We start from the raw sequence: 25030 nt of genomic DNA, 5'->3' as shown, positions 1-25030 counted from the left end.
GATGCCACTCCATCCGCAGTCATTTTATTTTATATCTAACAAAAGAGGACTATGTAATAAAGAGAGGGCTGCGAATAACTAAAATAATGAAATACGCTATGTAAGGAATGGTGTTATAAATAACAAGAGATGATATTATATAATAATGGAATGATGCTATACAAAGCAACAGGAGGCGCTATATAATCAAGAACTGCACCATACTTAACAAGAGAGAATGCTATGTAATTATGAACGGTGCTATACGTAATAAGAGGGAACTATTTAATTAAGGATTGTGCTATACATAACAGGACAGTACATTGTATATTAAGGGACAGAGCTATACATATCAAAAGAGTAGACTATATACTAAGGGACGGTGGTATACATAATAAATGAGTACACTATGTTAGGGCTAGCAGAACGCACCAAATAAAGGGATAGATACTAGGTGCGTTCGCAGCCCGGGGTCCACCGTGCAGAGATGGTACCTGCTGCTATGTAACGGTGGATGGACGCTGAACTCACACATGGGTTCGACTTCACCCCGTGTGAAATAGTAGCGAGTTCTGTTGCTTCACAGAGTCGCAAGATACTCAGAGAGTAATACCCTAACTAGGGTTGTGCTTGCTCTGGAACTCTTCTGTGCTAACCGCACACATGAAGGAACCAGATGCTAAGCCAAGCGGCTAATTGCCCCCACTGATGCTAGCTGCCTGCCTGAGTGTAAAGTCCCAGATCTAGACACACCACAGAGTGGTAGAGCATCCACTGGCATTAGCCATAACAAATGATACTAGCGCATGGCCGTGCGGCCATGCAAACCTTTTATAGTTGCAGCTTCTTCAGGACCTTCCTAGTGGACCAATAGGAGCTGCTACAGGACCTGAGCTTGTGACCCCCGACCTCCAATGAGAGGTCTTCCCTTGGGCATGCTCAGAAGGAGAATAGCATGACTTAGTCCCAGAAGCCTCTGCTCGCCGCTGACCAGTACTGGCTACAATGGCTGAGCCTGGAATGGCAGCAGTAACCAAGCGCAGAGTATCTGCCTGAGCCAGACGCTGGGTCCGACGTCTCCGCTGAGCAGGCTCCACTGCAGCTGGAGAAGAATGGGAGACTGCAGCAGAGGTGGTTCGAGATTCCCCCTGTACAGCGGCGGGAACTCGACACCTAACACACCATATGCTAAGATACATATTATAAGGATACATTCGAACATTCCCCTGATGAGTTGATGTTTCGCCTGGTTTATTTTCTCGGACAGCACACAGACCCATTAAGTATGTCTTATACTGATTCTCAAAACTGGATCAGAATAGGACATGTCCAGAGTCCCTTGGATCTCTGATTTTCACCGATGTGTGAATGGATCCATGAAACTCTATGGATGTGGGTGCCGGCCGCACATGGACATTTCACATGAATGTGTTATTGTTCCCTAAGGGAGGTGGTTTAAAAACAGTATTACTCCCATCATCCATCTGCAAGCTATATAGTATTGATATAGAATAAATATTTACACCCATTTATTTACCGGAGACATCTCTGTTCTCTGTTGTTTCTTCTTCATCTAGTCAGAGCTTAATGTCAATATTTCCCAGCTACTACTTGCTTTGTCACACTGATCATTGCGGCCCCCAAAATAACAATGTAACATATATTGTACACAGTGGCACGTAAAAGTTTGGGCACCCCTGGTCAAAATTACAGTAATTGTGAACAGTTAAGCAAGCTGAAGATTAAATGATCCCTAAAAGGTCTAAAGTTAAAGATGACACATTTCCTTTTGTATTTTAGGCAAAAAAACGTATATTTTCATCTTTTACATTTTAAAAATTACAAAAAGGAAATTGGGCCGATACAAAAATGTGGGCATCCTTCATGGTTAGTACCTAGTAGCACCACCTTTTGCAAGTATCACAGCTTGTAATTTTCAATGATGTTCTGATCAGCTGACTGTGAGAGCCATTGTAATATTTTCAGCTTGCACCTTTTGAGGTAGTCTAGTGTAGATTTTGATGTGTGTTTAGGATCATTTTCCATTTGTAGAAGCCATCCTCTTTTCAACGTCAGGGTTTTTTTTACACATGGTGTTATGCTTGCTTCAAGAATTTCTTGAAATTTCATTGAATCCATTCTTTACTCTACCCTTGAAATGTTTCCCTCACCATTGGCGATAACACAACACCAAAGCATTATTTATCCACCTCATGCTTAGTGTTTCTAAAGATGTTCTTTTCCTGAAAATCTTTACCCTTTTTCTCCACAGATACCTTTGATCATTGTGGCAAGGAGTTCTATTTTAATCTCATTGTTTCACAGGATTTATTTCCAAAATGCAGGCTTGTTAAAGGGCCACTGTCACCCCCTCCAGCCGTTATAAACTAAAAGAGACACCTTGTGCAGCAGTAATGCTGCATTCTAACAAGGTGGCTCTTTTAGTTTTTGGTGCATTTATTCCCAAAATAAAGCGTTTTATAACTTCTCCAAAATACCTGTCGTTATCCAGGGAGGCAGGTCCTCACCCCCCTGCTTGAAACGCCACACTGCCGTCACTCAATTCTTCAGGGGCGCCGTGCGCCGCACCCTCCGCGCTGTTTTCGCATGAAATCCGGCACCTGCGCTGTGTAGTACTGTCTGGTGCAGGCGGCCACCCACCTTGGGAATCCCGGCCCCGCAGTGTGTTATGCATTATGCACAGTGCGGGGCTGGGATTCACAGGCAGGGCGGCCGCACAGGCGCAGTCTGCAAGCCTGGCTGTGACGTCAGACGGCCAGAGCTCACTGCGCCTGCACCAGACAGTACTACACAGTGCAGGCGCTGGATTTCATGCGAAAACAGCGTGGAGGGGGGCGGCGCCCGGCACCCCTGAAGATTTGAATGACGGCAGTGTGCTGTTTCAAGCAGGGGGGTGAGGACCTGCCTCCCTGGTATTTTGGAGAAGTTATAAAACGCATTATTTTGGGAATAAATGCACCAAAAACTAAAAGAGCCACCTTGTTAGAATGCAGCATTACTGCTGCACAAGGTGGCTCTTTTAGTTTATAACGGCTGGAGGGGGTGACAGTGGCCCTTTAAGATGTTCTTTTGCATACTTGTGACGCTGAATTTTATGGTGAGGACCCAGGAGAGGTTTTCTTCTGATTACTCTTCTATGAAGATCATATTTGTGCAGGTGTCCCTGAACAGTAGGACAATGTACCATAACTCCAGAGTCTGCTAAATCTTTCTGATGGTCTTTTGGTTCTGATTTGCTTCTCTAGCAATCATACGAGCAGCTCTCACTGAAATTTTGCTTGATCTTCCAGATTTTATCTTGACCTCCACTGTTCTTGTTAACTGCAATTTCTGTTGTGAATTCCGCTCTTGGGCTCCCTCCGGTGGTTGTAAGTGGCACTTTTGTGAGTTCTGCTCTTGGGCTCCCTCTTGTGGTTTCTAGTGGTATGGCTGCTCCTTGGAGTTAGCTGTCATCAGCTGCCTCCACTTATCGTCTCTTCTGCTCGGCTATTTAAGTCTGGCTCTTTCTTCAGCCAGTGCCACTTGTAACCTGGTTGGATTCACATCTCTTTGGAGTTCCCTTTTATCCTGACCAGTTCAGCTAAGCTAAGTTTTTGCTTGCTGTTTTCTGTCCATAGATTGTGGACTTATCCATTCTGTGCTTTCTATGTTTGTCCAGCTTATCAGTGTGAATTAATTCTGGCTTGCTGGAAGCTCTGGGAGGCAGATTTGCCCTCCACACCTTTAGTCAGGTGTGGAGATTTTTTGTAAACTCTGCGTGGATTTTTGTAGTGTTTTATACTGACCGCAAAGTATTCCATCCTGTCCTATCTATTTAGCTAGACTGGCCTCCTGTGCTCATCCTGGTTTCATTCTGTGTATGTTTTTTCCCTCTCCACTCACAATCATTATTTGTGGGGGGTTAATCTATCCTTTGGGGATTTTCTCTGAGGCAAGATAGTTTTCCTGCTTCTTTCTTTAGGGGTAGTTAGCTCTTAGGCTGTGACGAGATGCCTAGGGAGAGTTAGGAGCATTCCACGGCTACTTCTAGTGTTGTGTTGAGCTTAGGGACTGCGGTCAGTACAGATACCACATCCTTCAGAGCTCGTTCCATGTTTCTCCTAGACCACCGTATCATAACAATACAAGTGGACAATTTGACGTTGTCTCAGGAAAGGGCTCAACGTTTTGCTAACCGCCGTCGGTGTGTTGGTCCCTGGCTTCGTGTGGGGGATTTGGTTTGGTTGTCTTCTCGTCATGTTCCTATGAAGGTTTCTTCTCCTAAGTTTAAGCCTCGGTTTATTGGTCCTTATAAAATTTCTGAAATTATTAATCCGGTGTCTTTTCGTTTGGCTCTTCCTGCCTCTTTTGCCATTCATAATGTTTTCCATAGATCTTTGTTGCGGAGATATGTGGTGCCCGTTGTTCCCTCGGTGGCCCCGGTGTTGGTTGAGGGAGAGTTGGAATATGGGGTTGAGAAGATTTTGGATTCTCGTTTTTCGAGGCGGAGGCTTCAGTATCTTGTCAAGTGGAAGGGTTATGGCCAGGAGGATAATTCTTGGGTTGTTGCCTCCAATGTCCATGCCACCGATTTGGTTCGTGCTTTTCACTTGGCTCGTCCTGATCGGCCTGGGGGCTCTGGTGAGGGTTCGGTGACCCCTCCTCAAGGGGGGGTACTGTTGTGAATTCCGCTCTTGGGCTCCCTCCGGTGGTTGTAAGTGGCACTTTTGTGAGTTCTGCTCTTGGGCTCCCTCTTGTGGTTTCTAGTGGTATGGCTGCTCCTTGGAGTTAGCTGTCATCAGCTGCCTCCACTTATCGTCTCTTCTGCTCGGCTCTTTAAGTCTGGCTCTTTCTTCAGCCAGTGCCACTTGTAAATGGTTCCTGGTTGGATTCACATCTCTTTGGAGTTCCCTGTTATCCTGACCAGTTCAGCTAAGCTAAGTTTTTGCTTGCTCTTTTCTGTCCATAGATTGTGGACTTATGCATTCTGTGCTTTCTATGTTTGTCCAGCTTATCAGTGTGAATTAATTCTGTCTTGCTGGAAGCTCTGGGAGGCAGATTTGCCCTCCACACCTTTAGTCAGGTGTGGAGATTTTTTGTAAACTCTGCGTGGATTTTTGTAGTGTTTTATACTGACCGCACAGTATTCCATCCTGTCCTATCTATTTAGCTAGACTGGCCTCCTGTGCTCATCCTGGTTTCATTCTGTGTATGTCTTTTCCCTCTCCACTCACAGTCATTATTTGTGGGGGGCTAATCTATCCTTTGGGGATTTTCTCTGAGGCAAGATAGTTTTCCTGCTCCTTTCTTTAGGGGTAGTTAGCTCTTAGGCTGTGACGAGATGCCTAGGGAGAGTTAGGAGCATTCCATGGCTACTTCTAGTGTTGTGTTGAGCTTAGGGACTGCGGTCAGTACAGATACCACGTCCTTCAGAGCTCTTTCCATGTTTCTCCTAGACCACTGTATCATAACACATTTCTTAACTACATTTCAAACTGATGAAAGGGCTACTTGAGAAGGCTTTGCTATCTTCTTATAGCCTTCTCCTGCTTTGTGGGCCTCCATCATTTTCATTTTCAGAGTGCTGGGCAGCTGCTTAGAAGAACCCATGACTGCTGTGTTTTGGCACAAGGTTAGAGGAGGCTGGATTTTTATAAAGCTGTGAAATTTGCATCACCTGGCCTTTCCTAAAGATGATAGTGAATAAATCATAACCGTAACAAGCTAATTAAGGTCTGAAACCTTGATCAAAGTTATCTGACCACACAAATCTCCAAGGGTACCCAAACTTTTAGAACAGCCAATTTTTCCTTTTTGTAATTTTAAAAATGTAAAAAAATAACTATATATACAGCTCTGGTAAAAATTAAAAGACCACCGCAAAATGTTCAGTTTGTCTGATTTTTCTCTTTATAAGTATATTTTTGAGTAAAATGTAAATTGTTCTTTTAGTCTATAAACTACTGACAACATGTCTCTGAATTTCCAAGCAATACATTTTGTATTTTGTTTCTGAAAAGGAGAAATGGTCAAACTAAATAAAACAGTGCTATCAGACCTCAAATAATGCAAAGAAAACAAGTTCATAATAATTTAGAAACAACACTACTAATGTTTTAACTCAGGAAGAGTTCAGAAATCTATATTTTGTGGAATAACCATGGTTTTTTAATCACAGCTTTCATGCGTCTTGGCATGCTTTCCACCAGTCTTTCACACTGCTTCTGGTGCAAAAATTTAATCAGTTCTTCTTTGTTTGATGGCTTGTGACTATCCAGCATCCTCTTGATTACATTCCAGAGGTTTTCTATGAGGTTCAGGTCTGGAGATTGCGCTGCCCATGACAGGGTTTTGATGTGGTGGTCTCTTAATTTTTGCCAGAGCTGTATATTTTTTTTAATTATTTTTTTTAACCTAAAATACAAAGGAAATGTGTCATCTGTAACTTTAGGCCTTCTAGAAATGATTTAATCTTCAACTTGTTTAACTGTTAGGCCATGTTCACACAGTGCGTTTTTTACCGCGGAAACGCAGCGGTTTTGCCGCTGCGTTTCCGCGGCTGTTTTCCATGCAGGGTACAGTACACTGTACCCTATGGAAAACAGGACCCACTGTGCACATGGTCCTGAATTGAAAAAAAAAAACCGCACTGATTAGCTGCGGTAAAAAAGAAGTACCATGTCACTTCTTTTTGTAAAACAGCAGCGGTTCTGCACCCATAGACCTCCATTGTGAGGTCAAACCCGCAGTAAAACCCGCAGATCAAAAATAGATCTGCGGGTTTTATTGCGGTTCGTGGTGCAGAACCGCTGCAGCAGGAAGTGCGGGGAAGCGGGCGGAAGTGCGTGGGTGGAGTGTGGCTGCCCCGATCCCACCCCCCCATGCTCCGATGCCCCTCCCCCATGCTCCGATGTCACCCCCCCGTGCTCCGATGCCCCCCCCCGTGCTCCGATGCCCCCCCCCGTGCCCTAATCTCCCCCCCTTATACTTACCCGGCCTCCCGGTGTCCGTCCGGCCGTCTTCTCCCTGGGCGCCGCCATCTTGCAAAATGGCGGGCGCATGCGCAGTGCGCCCGCCGAATCTGCCGGCCGGCAGATTCGTTACAAAGTGCATTTTGATCACTGAGATATAACCTATCTCAGTGATCAAAATAAAAAAAATAGTAAATGACCTTCCCCCCCCCCCTTTGTCACCCCCATAGGTAGGGACAATAAAAAAAAAATAAAGAATTTTTTTTTTTTTTTCACTAAGGTTAGAATAGGGGTAGGGTTAGGGGTAGGGTTAGGGGTAGGGGTAGGGGTAGGGTTAGGGTTAGGGGTAGGGTTAGGGGTAGGGTTAGGGTTAGGGGTAGGGTTAGGGTATTTTCAGCCATTTTAACCCTAAAAAAATTCCTAGAAAACACACAGACTCTGGCTAGAAAACTGCATCAAAAAACGCATCAAAAAAGGACCAAAAAAGGACCAAAAAAAGGACCTGCGTTTTCTGCCAAGAGCTGCAGTTTTTTAAAAAACAGTCCTGAAAAAAAAAGGATGGAAATCAGGAACGTGTGAACATACCCTTAGGCTATGTTCACATGCTGCGGATCCACAGCGTTTCCGCAGCTGTGGTTCCGCAGCGGTTTCCCATGCGTTTACAGTACAATGTAAACCTATGGGAAACGCAATCCACAGTGCACATGCTGCGGAAAAAAACGCGTGGAAACGCAGCGGTTTATATTCTGCAGCATGTCAATTCTTTATGCGGAATCCGCAGCGGTTTTACACCTGCTCCATATAAGAAAACCGCAGGTGTAAAACCGTAGTGGAATTCGCACAAAAACCGCAGTAAATCCGCAGCGGTTCCAATCCGCAGGAAAACTGCAGTGCCTTTTAACTGCGGTTTTCCCAAATCCGCTGCGGAAAAATCCGCAGTCCTCCACAATACGTGTGCACATACCCTTAACAATAAGTGTAATTTTTACAAGGGGTGCCCAAACTTTTACATGCAACTGTATATACATAAAAAATCCTGCATGTTTCGCCCCTGAATAGAAATACACTGTGTGCAGAATTAGTATGCAAGTTGTATTTTAGAGGATTATTTTTATTATTGATCAACAGCTATGTTCTCCATCAACCCAAAAGACTCATAAATATCAAAGCTTAATATTTTTGGAAGTTGGAGTGGGGTTTTTTTTAGATTTGGTTATCTTAGTAGGATATCTGTTTGTGCAGGTAACTATTACTGTGCAGAATTATTAGGCAACTTAATAAAACCACATATATTCCCATCTCACTTGTTTATTTTCACCAGGTAAACCAATATCACAGCACAAAATTTAGAAATAAACATTTCTTATATGCAAAAACAAAACCCCCAAAAATTAGTGACCAATATAGCCACCTTTCTTTATGATGACACTCAACAGCCTTCCATCCATAGATTCTGTTGGTTGCTTGATCTGTTTACGATCAACATTGCGTGCAGCAGCCACCACAGCCTCCCAGACACTGTTCCGAGAGGTGTACTGTTTTCTCTCCCTGTAGATCTCACATTTTATGAGGGACAACAGGTTCTCTATGGGGTTCAGATCAGGAGAACAAGAGGGACATGTCATTATTTTTTCTTCTTTGAGACCTTTACTGGCCAGCCACGCTGTGGAGTAGTTGGAGGCATGTGATGGAGCATTGTCCTGCATGAAAATCATGTTTTTCTTGAACAATACCGACTTCTTCCTGTACCACTGCTTGAAGAAGTTGTCTTCCAGAAACTGGCAGTAGGTCTGGGAGTTTAGCTTCACTCCATCCTCAACCTGAAAGGTCCCACAAGTTCATCTTTGATGATACCAGCCCACACCAGTACCCCACCTCCACCTTGCTGGCATCTGAGTCGGAGTGGAGCTCTCTGCCCGTTACTGATCCAACTTCTGGCCCATCCATCTGGCCCATCAAGAGTCACTCTCATTTCATCAGTCCATAAAACCTTTGAAAAGTTAGTCTTAAGATATTTCTTGGCCCAGTCTTGTCGTTTTATCTTATGTTTCTTGTTCAAAGGTGGTCGTTTTTCAGCCTTCCTTTCCTTGGCCATGTCCCTGAGTATCGCACACCTTGTGCTTTTTGTTACTCCAGAAACGTTGCAGCTCTGAAATATGGCACAACTGGTGGCAAATGGCATCTTGGCAGCTTCACGCTTGATTTTCCTCAATTCATGGGCAGTTATTTTGCGCCTTTTTTTGCCCAACACGACCCTGTTGGCTATTTGCCATGAAACGCTTGCTTGTTTGGTGATCATGCTTCAAAAGTTTGGTAATTTCAACACTGCTGCATCCCTCTGCAAGACATCTCACAATTGTGGACTTTTCAGAGCCCGTCAAATCTCTCTTCTGACCCATTTTGCCAAAGGAAAGAAAGTTGCCTAATAATTAAGCACACCTTATATAGTGTTTTGATGTCATTAGACAACACCCCTCCTCATTACAGAGATGCACATCACCTGATTTACTTAATTGGTAGTTGTCTCTCAAGCATGAACAACTTAAAGTAGGGCAACATGTATAAAAAGTATCATGTGATCAAAATACAACTTGCCTAATAATTCTGCACACAGTGTATGTAGAACACCATTATTATACAAATAACTATGCACAATGCAAAATATAAATTGATAAACCAGTACTGTGTCCACCATTATCTACAATTTCCGCTGCCCAAAAAATATAAATTAATCACTGTGACTCTTCCCCCAATTAATTCCAGGTACCTGTATAGCATCATAATTAAGTGGTGAGTGAAAAATAAAGCTATACAGGGACTTTTAATGAATTGAGGGGTGAAGGGGAATGCTATCAGGGACTTATAATGAATTTGGGCTGAGGCAGGATGATATCAGGGATTTATAATAAATTGGGCGTCGGAGATTTGTCCCTAATATCATTCTCCCATGCCCCTGAAATCACTCTAAGTCCATCCCTGATAGCTTGATAGCATCCAACCCCCATCCTCTAATTCATTATAAGCCCTTGATAGTATCATATCCACTCTCCCACCTCCCATCGTACCCTCTCTACCCACTGTGTTTTAAAAAACAATTAAATAATTACCTCCCCGGACGGTCCCTTGCAGCATCACTTCCTCTTTTTGCTAGGTACTTGCTAAATGATGCAGGTGGAGTGCTGATATTATCACGTCGGACGTGCCTGAGTAATAGACAAAGCGCTGGGCAGGAAGCTGAGGACCGTTTCCTGAGGCTTCACTGCCCTTTCTACAGTTTTTTGGCAGTGGAGCAGCAGGATCACTCCCTGTCCGACACGACTATAATGATGAGGGCAATCTGGCCACGGGCCCACGAGCAACAAGCCATATTGTCCTCTTTATAAACCACCCCTGTACTGGCCCCCTTCGCCCACTCATGTTTATATATTGGAGATACAAGTGGCACCGAAGAGTTAATACAGATTTTGTCTCAAAGATCGGGTCTACAGTTTAGGGTCCAGAAGACTACAAGACAAAAGTTTTGGATTCTAAAACACAGTATACCCAGTAATTAAAAAATATATATATACATCCTCTTTAGATTATAATTCTAAACATATATAATTATATACAGAATTGTACACATGATAAAGTTCTATAGCTCTTAAGTCAGGAAATGCATCACTTGAGTTGGAGTTGTTTATTGCATATACTATATATTTGTTCTATTAGCTTGTTAAGATGAAGGAATGCTGCAGAAAGATGTTCTTAGTTTTCAGTTAAGTGACAAAACATGTCCTAGATCCTGCAATATAGCACTAAGCAGATCATATTTTCTTCTCTCCCAAACGGTCCCGGCATGAAAATCAAGTAAATATCAGCCTGGTAGAGACAGAAGAGTGGGAGCTTCCTTCATTCAGAGCCTTTAATCTTTGTGTGTGTGTTTGTGAGCAAGCCAGGGAGGGACACTGTAGATCAGAATTACCATGGGAAAACTTCTCAGGAATGTCCCTACCCCACAAAACAAGATGAGAGGCACCACCATACATTTTTAGGAGTTTTCGGAACTGCTGTTCTTAATTTTTTCTGTGCTGTATTATTTAATTTCAAGCACAGTAGTGTATTGTTACCAAACCCTCTGATACATTATATTAGTACATCGCTCTTCCATAGCACAGTGCTCTACTCTCATCCCCTCTCATGTTAATTGTCTTGACCTGCAGTAGAACAAAACTGGGTTATTTTTTCTTTATTTTATACTCGTCATGGATTTCCTATAATTAAGGTGAATGTCTATTTTACTATCAAAACTCAAGAAAAAAACAAAATGAGCAAATACGCTGCAGTAAATAAATAGCAACAGTGCATGAAAATAATATACTTGGTTAACATATTTTTGATTAAAAAAACATAAAACCCATACTATAGGGTACATGGTTAACATATGTTTGCCCAAAAATATGATAGCCAAGTATCCTATATTATTTTCATGCACTGTTGCTATTTATTTATTTACTGCGGGGTATTTGATCATTTTGTTTTTCTCTTGGGTTTTGTCTGTTTAGTGGCCAGTGTGAACATGTGCCTACACGCTGCATGCACACCAACTTACATTCCAGTTCATAGTTTTTGCTTATTTCACTATGCATAGCCAAAGTAAAATGGAGCTATTAGTTTTATCAGGGTTATTTAATTACAGGACTCATTTTGGAATTTACCTGGTAGTCTATTTCCAAAAGTTGTAAAGTCTGTACATATTAGAGCTAAAATAGAAGGTTTCATTTTCTCACTTAATCCCCCCCCAAATGAGCTATTATACTGTTTACTTGGAGGTCAACGCTAAATGTCTAAGCTCGTAAAGAGTGAGACACAAATGGATTGTCAATTTTTAAAAACATCTGATTCATTAAAAGGACTCCTAACTACAGGAAAAAAATAATTATTTGATCTCTTGCTGATTTTGTAAGTTTTCCCACTGACAAAGACATGAGAGATAGAATATCAAAAATAAAATCCAGAAAATCACATTGTATAAATTATATAAGTTTATTTGCATTTTGCAGTGAGAAACAAGTATTTGATCCTTCTGGAAAACAAGACTTAATACAAAACCCTTGTTGGCAAGCACAGCAGTCAGACGTTTTCTGTAGTTGATGATGAGGTTTGCGCACATGTCAGGAGGAATTTTGGTCCATTCCTCTTTGCAGATTATCTCTAAATCATTAAGATTTTGTGGCTGTCGCTTGGCAACTCGGAGCTTCAACTCCCTCCATAAGTTTTCTATGGGATTAAGGTCTGGAGACTGGCTCGGTCACTCCATGACCTTAATGTGCTTCTTTTTGAGCCACTCCTTAGCTGCCTTGGCTGTACATTTTGGGTTATTGTCGTGCTGGAAGACCCAGCTACGACCCATTTTTAATGTCCTGGTGGAGGGAAGGAGGTTGTCACTCAGGATTTTACAGTACATGGCTCCATCTATTCTCCCATTGATGCAGTGAAGTAGTCATGTGCCCTTAGCAGAGAAACACCTCCAAAACATAATGTTTAAACCTCCAAGCTTGACAATGGGGACGGTGTTCTTTGGGTCATAGGCAGCATTTCTCTTCCTCCAAACACGGCGAGTTGAGTTAATGCCAAAGACCTCAATTTTTGTCTCATGTGACCACAGCTCCTTCTCCCAATCACTCACAGAATCATCCAGGTGTTCATTGGCAAACTTCAGACCGGCCTGCACATGTGCCTTCTTGAGCAGGGGGACCTTGCGGGCACTAAAGTATTTTAAACCTTTACGGCATAATGTGTTACCAATGGTTTTCTTGGTGACTGTGGTCCTAGCTGCCTTGAGATCATTGACAAGTTCCCCATGTGTAGTTTTAGGCTGATCTCTCACCTTCCTCATGATCAAGGATACCCCACTAGGTGAGATTTTGCATGGTGCCCAAGATCAATGTTGATTGACAGTCATTTTCTGTTTCTTCCATTTTCTTACTATTGCACCAACAGTTGTCTCCTTCTCACCCAGCGTCTTACTTTTGGTTTTGTAGCCAATTCCAGCTTTGTGCAGATCTATGATCTTGTCCCTGACATGTAAAGATCTTTAGTCTTGCCCATGTTGTAGAGGTTAGAGTCTGACTGATTAATTGAGTCTGTGGACATGAGTCTTTTATAAAGGTGACTAAGTAAGACAGCTGTCTTTAATGCAAGTAACAAGTTGATTAGGAGCATCTAACTGATCTGTAGGAGCCAGAACTCTTAATTGTTGGTAGGGGATCAAATACTTATTTATTTAATTTATACTATGTGATTTTCTGAATTTTATTTTTGATATTTTATCTCTTAATGTCAAAATTAGCCTACCCTTAAAATTATAGACTGTTCATGTCTTTGTTAGTGGGCAAACTTACAAAATCAGCAAGGGATCAATTAATTATTTCCTTCACTGTATGTGGTTTTTTTTATTGCAGCGTTGTAGTGCTACTACTAATCTAAGTTCCCTGGTCCTAGTCTCCTATTTAGCAGCCGCTGTCTTCATCTTTAATCAGTGCCTCTGCGGTCCAGCGGTCAGTGTTTGCTGAGCGATTCGGAAGTCACAACTCAATGTGAGTCTATGAAAGCCAGAACGAGGCCAGAACAAGGCCTTCATAGACTTACATTGAGCACTTGTGACCGTAACCTCTGACTTTCAGTCAGTCAGAAGTTGTGACAATATGGCAGCACGGGACCGGAACAGCGCCTGGAGCAGTTGAAGACAGTGACTGGTAAGTATATTACAATGGTCAGGGAACTTACTGTAGATTAGTGGCATCACCCCAGTGCTGAAATTAAAAAAAAAACACTAGAGTGATTCTTTAAGTTCACAAGATGAGTTTTTGTTGAGGTTTTGATGCTGCATATTTTGACTACATCTTACAATTTTAGCAAAGTGAATGGGATTTATATAAATGTTGTGCCCATATTGCTTTATTTTTTCATGCAGCATAAACTGACCTGTGTTGCTGGTTTAAAATCTGCAAAATGTCAATTTCCCTTGCACATACACTGAGTATTATTGGGGGATTTTCATCAAAAAATTGCATTAGATATAGAAAATCCACAGGTAAAAAACTTGTATGCATTTTTATTGCATTTTCAGAACAAAAACCAACTAAAAACGCTTGTAAACCATAGATGACAATTAATTTAGTTTTGTCAAAGCTAATTACCAGGAAGTATCAAAAACAAGCTATAATATATGTTACAGCTGCGCTAGTATGTCAGGTATCCTATTGCTGCAGATCTAGACAATAACCACAATGTTGTCAAAACGAAATATAATTAGCAAGTATTAGATTTGCGCAAATCAAACAAGAAGGGACTACTGTTTTTTCCCCAAAATGCCATTAACACACTAGATGGGATCTAAATAGAAAAAAATATACATTTACTAAGGATATTTGCTCAAGGTTGTTTCATGTAGGAGAAAAGGTAATTAAATAAGCGCTGGTTAAATAAGTACATGTTGTTTTTCTTCCACAGTGTGACAAACTTAGTGCTGCTTGTTCTATGGGCATAGTGCAATCTATTCATATACAACTAGAATATTGTTGTCTCTATATTGTATTTTTACTGTATTTTTATCACCTTTTCTCCTACAGCAAACAACCTTGAGCAAATATCCTTAGTAAATGTATATATTTTTTCTATTTAGTTCCCATCTAGTGTGTTAATCGCATTCTGGGCAAAAAACAGTATTCCCTTCTGGTTTCATTTGCGCAAATCTAATACTTGCTAATAGTATCAAAAACAAGCAAATTTATTTAAAACATGACATACAAAAAGAGACAAAACCCATAACATAAAAAAATGATAAAATGCATGAAAAATACACTAAAAAAGCAATAAAATAAAATAAAAATACAAGGAACCTAATTTACCTAATGGGTGCAGATATGCTGCAGAAAATCTGCAACTTCAAAAAATTACCAAATACTCATCTTGGGAATGTAGACTTAAAGGGACACTGTCACCTGAATTTAGAGGGAACAATCTTCAGCCATGGAGGCGGGGTTTTTGGGTTTTTGATCCACCCTTTCCTTACCCGCTGGCTGCATGCTGGCTGCAATATTGGATTGAAGTTCATTCTCTGTCCTCCATAGTACACGCCTGCACAAGGCAATCTTGCCTTGCGCAGGTGTGTACTATGGAGGACAGAGAATGAACTTCAATCCAATATTGCTGCCAGCATGCAGCCAGCGGGAAAGGAAAGGGTGAATCAAAAACCCCAAAACCCCGCCTCCATGGCTGAAGATTGTTCCCTCCAAATTCAGGTGACAGTGTCCCTTTAAACCATTCAATTCTTTAAATGTAAACAATAATTTACTTATACAATCCTTAGGTAAATAAAACAATAACCTGATTAGTTGCTATGAGTAATTGCTTCATTTTTCCTTGGCAGACATTCTCGATCATTGTCCTGTAGTATTTGTGAATGACAATGTGCACATTTTTAGATTTGGTTATGTATTGTGTACATAAATTACCATTTTTTTTTGTTCTTTTTTGTAGGTTACTTTGACGCTCATGCCTTGGCTATGGATTTCATGAGCATTGGTTTTCGAGAGTGTTTAACTGAAGTTGCAAGGTATCTTAGCTCTGTTGAAGGCCTGGACACAGCAGATCCCCTCCGAGTTCGACTAGTCTCTCATCTTAGCACTTGTGCCTCGCAGAGGGAAGCAGTGGCTATGACATCAATGACCCAGCACCAGCATTCCCTGCATCCTCACCACTGGGCGGCAGCTTTCCATCAACTTCCTGCTTCCTTGCTACAACAAAATGGACTCTCTTCCTCTGAGAACATGCCTTGCAGACTTTCCACAAATACAGAGTTACCCCCACAACACAGTTCTGCCCTTCTCACAGCTACATTTGCTCATGCAGATGCTGCTCTACGAGTGCCTTCTGTGGGCAGTGTAGCTTCAGGTGTTCCTCCTCTTTCTACCTCTTTGCTCTCACTGTCAGCCACAGTACATGCCGCGGCAGCCGCTGCTGCACACAGTTTTCCATTGTCATTTGCTGGAACATTCCCTTTACTTCCACCAGGGGCAGCGGCAGCGATGGCAGCTTCTGCTACAGCCATTACTTCTCCCTTGTCTGCAACTTCTAGTCCTCGGCAAGCAAGCACCAGTGGAAATAGCAAGCCATATCGGCCATGGGGGACTGAAGTAGGGGCCTTTTAACGTGCTGCTATTTAAATAGACTTATATAAAAACAGTCATGTGCAGGAACAGTGTCTTTAGTCAAATAAAATGTCTGAAATATGCAGATGACCTCTGGATTTAGAGATTACTTAACAATCTAACAATATATGTTGCTTCTAGAATTGGGATTACACTTTTATTGTGACAGCTCTGAGGCAGTTTTCATTGGCTTTGCATATAGACAAATACAAGGTGGGACAACCTCATATGTCCATGGTCACCATCATTTCAAGTAACATTCAATGTCTTCATCCAAAAATGTTGGTTCATGCAGGTCAGAATTGTCTAGACATGGTTTCAATGTCAATAATTAATGTTAATGTTTAGTACAAATTTTACCAAATTTTATTTTCATGGAAAAAAAACGATGATAATCAATAGCGAGTCTTACATAGCCTGCTTCATTTATGGAACCGATAACAACACTGACCTCAGCATCACAATTTTGTCCACAAATTGCTGGAAATATTATGTCACATATGTTTTTAAGCATATTAATAATCACCCTTTCTCTGTGTGAGCTTTAGACGACCTCTCTTTGTTAGATGGTACCTATGACAAAAAATTGCAGGATGTATTGCAACTGGCAACTGTGCGGAGCATGGACGGGATGGTGCATGGTGAAGCCCACCTGGTGTTGGAGTGGAGTAACATTTCTGCCCAGGCGTTTCATACGCCATTCGTAATGATGGAGACATGCAACAGTAAGATGCACCTAATTCATTACGAAGCACATGCCTCTTATTGAATTAGGCATTTCTTATCACTGGTGTGAGCCTGTTAGTGAATTACTAGAAATAGCTATGGCGTGTGAAGAACCACGCCATATCTATACCTTCAGGGCTTGACAATTTAAAATAGCTAGGGAGAATAACCACTATTAAAACTTAAAACTCTTGGATCCCAACAGGACACATACATAAACAAAAGAAAACGTGCTAAAGTGAACCAGTGCTCAAGATAAAAAAAACGGAACAGTCTTACCAGTCTAGACGGACGTATAGAGAGAATGTCTCCCAATCTCCTAGAGTTGAGAGTGGTGGTTCCAGGGCAAAGAAGGGCCAAAAGGTGGGGATAGGAATGCTTCCACTATCTTCCCTGTAACACCCTTGTATAGCTCCTGTCCTGACAAGGACAGGCCCCGAATGAGCCCTGCTATGGACACCCACCATCCAATATGTAGCCCACAATGTCTATAATCTCTCAACGCGTTTCAACTCCCGTGCAGGAGTATCATCAGGGGAGTCTTGAAGTAAAGATGTGCCAATGGGCCCAGTCGCTAATCCAGCAAAAAAGTTCATATATGTCCGTTTCAGTTAGGTTCCGCAGTGGCTGGGTACCCTAAATAATTAGTCAAGGCCAGCTGTGTCTGCAGCTTATGGTAAGTCCTCAATGTAATACTAAGGGTCCCCTTCTTTTAAAGATTGCCCAAAAGTACGGCGCCGCCACCCTAGCCACCATGATGTCATACCTGTAGAGGATCCACACAGGGTTAACGGATGTCTGCCGCACATGGTGACCGGTAACGCGCCAGGCCACCATTCGGCTATGGCAGCTGAAGCGCACGCCACCGGAAGTGGCGGCGCCATTTGGACTGCGTCATTTCCACCCACCATCTAAAATAAGTCCTGTATGCGGCCCAGCGCTGGCCACCGGAACTACCGGCGCCATTTTGTGTGCACCCACATCATCACAATACATAGGAGTGTTATCACAGGAATAAAATCATTTCCGCCCACCATCTAAAAGGAGTCCGTGTGCGGCCCAGCGCTGGTCACCGGAACCGGCGCCATTTTGTGTGACCTGTTAGTGAATTAGGCAAACTTACTCCTGCATACCTCCATCATTAAGACTGGCATATGAAAGGCCAGTTTTAATTAATTATGACTCAAGTGTTCAGTTCTCCTGCAGCCTGACCACAGACAAAATTAGATATTATAAGATACCTATTGAAATAAATTCCCCTGTGCTATCTGTGAAATGCAGAAGGACATGCTCTAAGGGTACTCCTTATTATTCTTTAATATTTGAACATGAGTTTTCTAAATCAGACAACCTTTCAAGCAGAAGGGGTCAGTCTATGGGTCAGATTGTTGTTTTCAGATCAGCCTCATTAAAAAAAAAAACAACACACACATTTTGTGTGTAATATCAGGTGAGATGGAAACCTCCCATTTTGCACTTTGGGTGTCATGTTGTATAAAATAAATTACACCAGTTGATTCAATATATAGAGCATCATGCAGAATCATTTTTAGTAAGGGTTTGTGCACACAATGTATTTAGGGAGGTGAACCACACAAAGTTTTCAAGCAGAAACTGCTTCAAGAAACATTGCCCTTTTTTTCTCTGAAGGATATTTTTTTTTAGACTTTTTTGGCTGTTTCTTAAGCAATATTGTCATATTTTTTGGAAATGTATTACCTCTATTCAACAATGAAGAAACCACTAGTGCTTTTTCGAGCAAATACATTGCCAAAATGCTCAAAATGACACTGTAGCGTCTTCCAGATGCCTTTTAAGCCTTCCAATTGGTTTTTATCATAAGGATAGAGCATTTTCCAAGCAGAAAACGCTTAATGAATGGTCAGTAGTGATGAGCGAATATGCTCGGATAATGTGTTAAGGAACTAATGGTCAGGTCACTTCTTTTAGCCTATTCTAAACAAGAATTTCTCAATTTACTAAAGCCGAGCAGATGTAATGAAAATGGTGAGGAAATGTACAATTGATAAAACAGAAAACCTCCTTCAGGTCTACATTTGCTTTTCTTGTCTTTTTACAGCATTAATCTTTATAAAACTTTGAGAAGCTTTGCAAATATTTTGTGCTAGTTATTATGTACTGGTTTTGAGTCACATTGACTGGTGAAAATTGGCATAAAAAAAAATTCTGAACCAGCCTGACACTTTTACAAAGACGGATGATGTTTTGCCAAAAGTAACATGGTCTACTAACACCTTTACTATAACGGATGGCATAAAAAGAGCCGATTGTGGCTGGCAAAGATTTAATTCTCTGGCACAACGACAGCCCAAAGATGCACCAAATTAAGATGTGAGCACCACTTTAGGGTATGTGCACACGTAGAGAGCTCCTCTGCGGATTTTTCCGCAGCGGATTTAATAAATCCGCAGTGCAAAACCGCTGCGGTTTTTCCTGCGTATTTATCGCGTTTCTATTGCGGATTCCACTGCGGTTTTACATCTGCAGTTTTCTATTGGAGCAGGTGTAAAAACACTGCGGATTCCGCACAAAGAATTGACATGCTGCGGAAAATAAAACGCGTTTCCACGCGTTTTTTTCCGCAGCATGGGCACAGCGTTTTTGGTTTCCCATAGGTTTACATTGTACTGTAAACTCACGGGAAACTGGTGCGGATCCGCAGCAAAGTCCGCAACGTGTGCACATTCCCTCATAAATTTGGCATACCTAACTGTTGCAGGCTTTAGATTCAGGACTGGTGCATAAATAGTTTTTTCATATCCCTTTATTTTTTCCTTTCTACATCTACAGAAGCTTTTCTATTGCTCGTCCTGGGAAACAGACGGGCGTTTAGTTATAATTTGCTGTCACTTTGCTTATGTTCTAATTCTCTTGGATGCCTTTTAGCAACTGACTACAAAGTGCCGCAGTTTTAGCAATAGATTCTAAAAATGCTGCAATTTGGTAACAGGAAACTGCAGCTCTAGGTGGAAATTGAGAAGAAAATATGACGCAACTTAAAATTAGTACAAAAAATAGAGCAATTTGTTTGCAAATTTAAGTAACATTTTATGTAACTTTAACCTGCAATGTTTTGTTTTGTAGTCCATTAAGGTCATTTTATGCATTTCCTAAAATAACAAATGATCATGGTTTGTTATAAACAGAGAGCAAATGAACTTGTACAATGCAGAATTTTCATTCATCCTGTCTAGAATAGACTGAAGTCACTCACGCTCACTTTGAAAATCCAAACTAACTTCATCTTTAATACGTTGTTGTAACTAGTGATGAGCGAGTATACTTGTTGCTCGAGATTTCCCGGGGTCTTCAAGTATTTGTAAGTGCTCGGAGATTTAGTTTTTGTTGACACAGTTGCATGATTTACAGCTGCTAGCCAGCCTGAGTACATGTGGGGGTTGCCTGGTTGCTAGGGAATGCCCACATGTAATCAAGCTGTCTAGCAGATGTAAATCATTCAGGTGCGGCGATGAAAACTAAATCTCCGAGTACTAAAAAATACTCGGAGGATGCCCGAGCATGCTCGGGAAATCTCGAGTAACGAGTATATTCGCTCATCACTAGTTGTAACAGATGGAGAACTGTTTTTCTACTGCATAGTTTCAAATCTCATGGACAGGCATAGTGGGAGATATATCACACAATTACATCCAGTTTTCTGACATCTAAAATGCATAGTTGTATAAAAACAAAAAGAAATATAGTAATATAATAATTTTTACTTTGCTTGACATAGCTACATTAGATTTCTAATTCTGGTGCGAGGCAGCCCCTAAAAAGTGCATTAAGTTAATTAATGGGTTTGTGCTTCTAGATGACTTTCCTTCAAGACTGGTGTAAGAAATGCCAATGTTAATGAATCAGCCCCATAGTTCTAAATCATAAGGTTCTGTCTTTAGCCACATTAGCAGGAGCTTAGACGATTGCTGATCAACGTTTCATTATTGAGTTCAGTGGATAACAGTATGCATTTGTTTGTACGATCTCTTTAGTGGGGGCAACAGGCGGCAAGAACGATATAATTTATAGGGTACTCATCATTTATAAAAAGGTTGATTGGTGAGTGTTCGAGAGACCCTCACTGATCATTGAAACAAAGAAGCAGAAGTGGTTGGCTCAGAGCTACCTGATCGTTTGCTCAGCTCTCCTCCAAAAGTGAAGCAGGAGGAGTATGGTGGACAGAATCAGAAACATAGGAGCTCAGGATTTGGCTGAGGGCTTCTACTCCACTCAATTTGCAAACTGACCGGTGCCCTTAAACCTGCCTATGTAAAGACATTTGATATATAAGAAAAGCAGAGCTTTGACCAATATGAGAATTTAAGAGCTAATCAGCATAGAATTGTAAAATTTTTATACACACACCCATGTAGATTTGGTTATTGGGAGCCAGGACCTCCACCGATCAAATAGTGGGAACAGCTAAATACAAGACTAAGGCATTGCCATCAACATTAGCTTGAAGATGGGTAAAAAGCCAAAGTTTAATTGGAAATGTCACTTAACATGTTATTGTCCCAGACATATATTTGTTCTTCAATTGGTGGAGACCCAACTACCAAACCTTAGAAGTGAAATTGTCTACAGTTTTGACCCTCAGTAATTCCAAATGTCTGACTATTTATCCACGATGCTGTTATCTGTGCACACTGAATTTGATGATACTCTTGTGATAAAGCTTGGGATTAATATCTCAATTTATTCTAGATTTTCCTTGTATGATATTTGAAGGGCTGGACCCATTAAAAAGTCAATGCGATTGCACATGGGTCAAATTTGACACAAACTAATGTATTAAAAGCTCATGTGGTAATACTGGTAGCCATGGATTTTAACTGTTGAGGTTAATGTTTTTCATATATTTTCTTGTTTATAAGTCTAGATAGAATTTATTAAATATATAAAATTTGCGTGAAGGCAGAAATGGCTGTGCTGAATTTATTACTAAAGGAGAATTCAACAATCGGGAACGTGGGACAAATATATAAACACTAAGAATTCCCCCAAATTTATACATGGAAGTCATCATTACTGGTAAAAGGAATTGCTAGAATTATATTTTTCCTGTTTCCTAGGGAAATTGGAGAGATAAAAGATACTCTCCGGAGTCCTATGAAGTTGAAGTTCCGGTTCACTAATCCTATGATGTTCAACCTAAACATATTTACCATATTTTTCAGATTATAAGACTCGATATTTTTTTCTCCAAATTTGTGAGGAAAATGGGGGGTGTCTTATAATCTGAAGTGAGCTTACCGAGGGGTGGCGCTGGTGGAGCAGGGACACAGAAGGCAGGGTTTCTTCAGGAAACCAGCAGTGGCAGGAGCAGAGCAATGCTTAGGTGCCTGGGCTCTCAGAAGATGTCAGCGCCCGCGAGTGAAGTCCCCTTTTCTGTAGATTTCTTTGGTGGGCTATTGGGCTATTTCTCTGGTGAGATATTGGGAGACGAGACTCAATCTGCTCGTGATCCACCATTTTCCAGAAGCCCACCGCAGGGAAATCTACGGGAAAGGGGACTACGCTCACCAGCGCCGACATCTTCTGAGAGCCCAGTCACTGCAGTATCACCTCCCACCGAAAGCAGCGAGCTTGTCTCCTGTGACTCCTGTAACCCCGCTAGACCGCAGGCGCCCCCAGGTGAGTTACCATTAAAACAGACTATAAGATGTACCACCATTTTATTTAAGAAACAATAATCCTATTTTTCACCACAAAATGTGGGGTGCATCTTATGGTCTGGTGCATCTTTTAATTCGCAAAATACATTGCCCTGGTCAACAATTATCTCTGCTCCCATCTGGCTCCTATTAAGATAGATCTGTCAATCAAGGAAGAAGGGATGGAGTTAGAAATCAAGTAGTTGAGAAGATGCACTGAACTTTTTGGTCACGGCACAGGTACACCACCCTCCAGTGCTTGATTTGAAAAGTCTTTCTGTACTAATAGTCTACCTTGAAGGGGGTTTACTCCATATTGAGTAAATAGCTGAAACACTCCTAAGACACACTGACCTTCATCCATACATAAAGCATCAGTTTTGCTCTTAGCAACCAGTCAGATCATGCCTATCCTAGTCGGGGCATAAAAATAGAAAACTGGAATCTGACTGGTTCCTTTGTGCATCCTGACATTTCTTAAAAAAAACTTTGCTATGCACAAGAGCCTTTATGCTTCTATTTTAGTATTATTGTGGTGAAGTCCATTTTTTGTTATTCATTTTTTTAATCAGTTTATGACTCTGGACATGTGCCGGTACTGTAAGCCACCGGCAAGTCACATTAGTGACGTCGCCCCAGAACGTGTCTCTGGTTGACTACGGATAAATCTGAACCGACAATGTAGATGCATGTAGATATATATTTATATTCATTGCCTCCACTTTAGTTATGGCCTCTGTGATAGGAAAATGTTGACACTTTGCATTGTAGGATTTAGCAGAAAAATCCATTTAAGTACATTTTTTATTGTTGACAGCTAAATATTGCATCTCCAGATTTTTGACTAAAACTGGGAATTTATTTTAGTTAAGAAATTAAAGAAAACCTTATGTTTTTGGAAAGATAGATGTGAATGAAAAATCTGTACACGCCTTACACTGTCCTTAGATCCAGGCAACTAAACTCAACCCTTAATATATAGACTAGAGACCTGTGTCTGCTTTGTTACCCTGAATGTCCCCATTATCACTGAGTGGCACATAACAATGGCTGTCCAGCACCCTGCCGTTACCTGAGCGGCACTGACACTAAAGGTACCGTCACACTTAGCGACGCTGCAGCGATACCGACAACGATCCGGATCGCTGCAGCGTCGCTGTTTGGTCGCTGGAGAGCTGTCACACAGACCGCTCTCCAGCGACCAACAATGCCGGTAACCAGGGTAAACATCGGGTAACTAAGCGCAGGGCCGCGCTTAGTAACCCGATGTTTACCCTGGTTACCATCCTAAAAGTAAAAAAAAACAAACACTACATACTTACCTACAGCCGTCTGTCCTCCAGCGCTCTGCTCTGCACTCCTGTACTGTCTGTGTGAGCACAGCGGCCGGAAAGCAGAGCGGTGACGTCACCGCTCTGCTTTCCGGCTGACCGACGCTCACAGCCAGTACAGGAGGAGTGCAGAGCACAGCGCTGGAGGACAGACAGCTGTAGGTAAGTATGTAGTGTTTGTTTTTTTTACTTTTAGGATGGTAACCAGGGTAAACATCGGGTTACTAAGCGCGGCCCTGCGCTTAGTTACCCGATGTTTATCCTGGTTACCAGTGAAGACATCGCTGAATCGGTGTCACACACGCCGATTCAGCGATGTCTACGGGGAGTCCAGCGACCAAATAAAGTTCTGGACTTTCTTCCCCGACCAGCGACAGCACAGCAGGGGCCTGATCGCTGCTGCCTGTCACACTGGACGATATCGCTAGCGAGGACGCTGCAACGTCACGGATCGCTAGCGATATCGTCTAGTGTGACGGTACCTTAACTGCTAGCAGTAGAGAAGCCGGTCAAATATTTTTTGTAAGTAAAGACCACGGCATGTATCGTTATGCACTTCATTTCTCTGCTGTGTGGAGAATGCAATAAATGTTAAACATTATGCAAGCTAAACTGAAGATATTTGTTTTATAAATACTGTACACTACTATTAGCTGTTCCTTTTGTGCATTTCTTTGTAACTTCTTTTATATGTCAACAAGAAAAATATTTACATTATTTATGGCTTGAACTCTTATTTGGCTATTTAGTGTATGCTGTGTAGGTATGAAGCAAAAAATGTTTCTAGAATTAGAATATTCATAGACGAAAAAATACACCTCATACCGTACAAATGGCGCAAACTATCCCTTATAAGGCTATGTGCACATGTTCAGGATTTCTTGCAGAAATTTCCTGAGCAAAACAGAAATCCGCATGCGTTTTTTGCGTGTTTTTACCGCGTTTTTGGTGCGTTTTTTTGCGGATTTTTCCAGAGGTTCCCTAATGCAATAATATAGTGGGAAAGCCGCAAAAAATCCACAAAATTAATGAACATGCTGCGTTTTTTACCGCGATGTGTTTTTTTTTTTTTGCGGAAAAAAAACGCATCATGTGCACAAAAATTGCAGAATGCATTCTAAATGATGGGATGCATAATGTATGTAGTTTTT

General features: G+C 41.6%; 1 protein-coding gene across 3 annotated transcripts in view; it reads left to right on the top strand.

Annotated features, from left to right (window-relative positions):
* Positions 1-21588, top strand: part of HEY2 (hes related family bHLH transcription factor with YRPW motif 2) — a 45829-nt gene extending 24241 nt beyond the window's left edge. For all 3 annotated transcript variants that reach the window (XM_069726091.1, XM_069726090.1, XM_069726089.1), the window contains one exon: positions 15474-21588. In XM_069726091.1, coding sequence (XP_069582192.1) covers positions 15474-16144 — 671 coding nt within the window. In that variant the 3' untranslated portion in view covers positions 16145-21588. The remainder of the gene's footprint in view (positions 1-15473) is intronic.
* Positions 21589-25030: the final 3442 nt, after the last annotated feature.

Source organism: Ranitomeya imitator, chromosome 5 (genome assembly GCF_032444005.1).
Source record: "Ranitomeya imitator isolate aRanImi1 chromosome 5, aRanImi1.pri, whole genome shotgun sequence".
NCBI classification, from domain to species: domain Eukaryota; kingdom Metazoa; phylum Chordata; class Amphibia; order Anura; family Dendrobatidae; genus Ranitomeya; species Ranitomeya imitator.
Note: the sequence above shows the minus strand (reverse complement) of the source record. Positions and strands in the feature narration are given on the sequence as shown.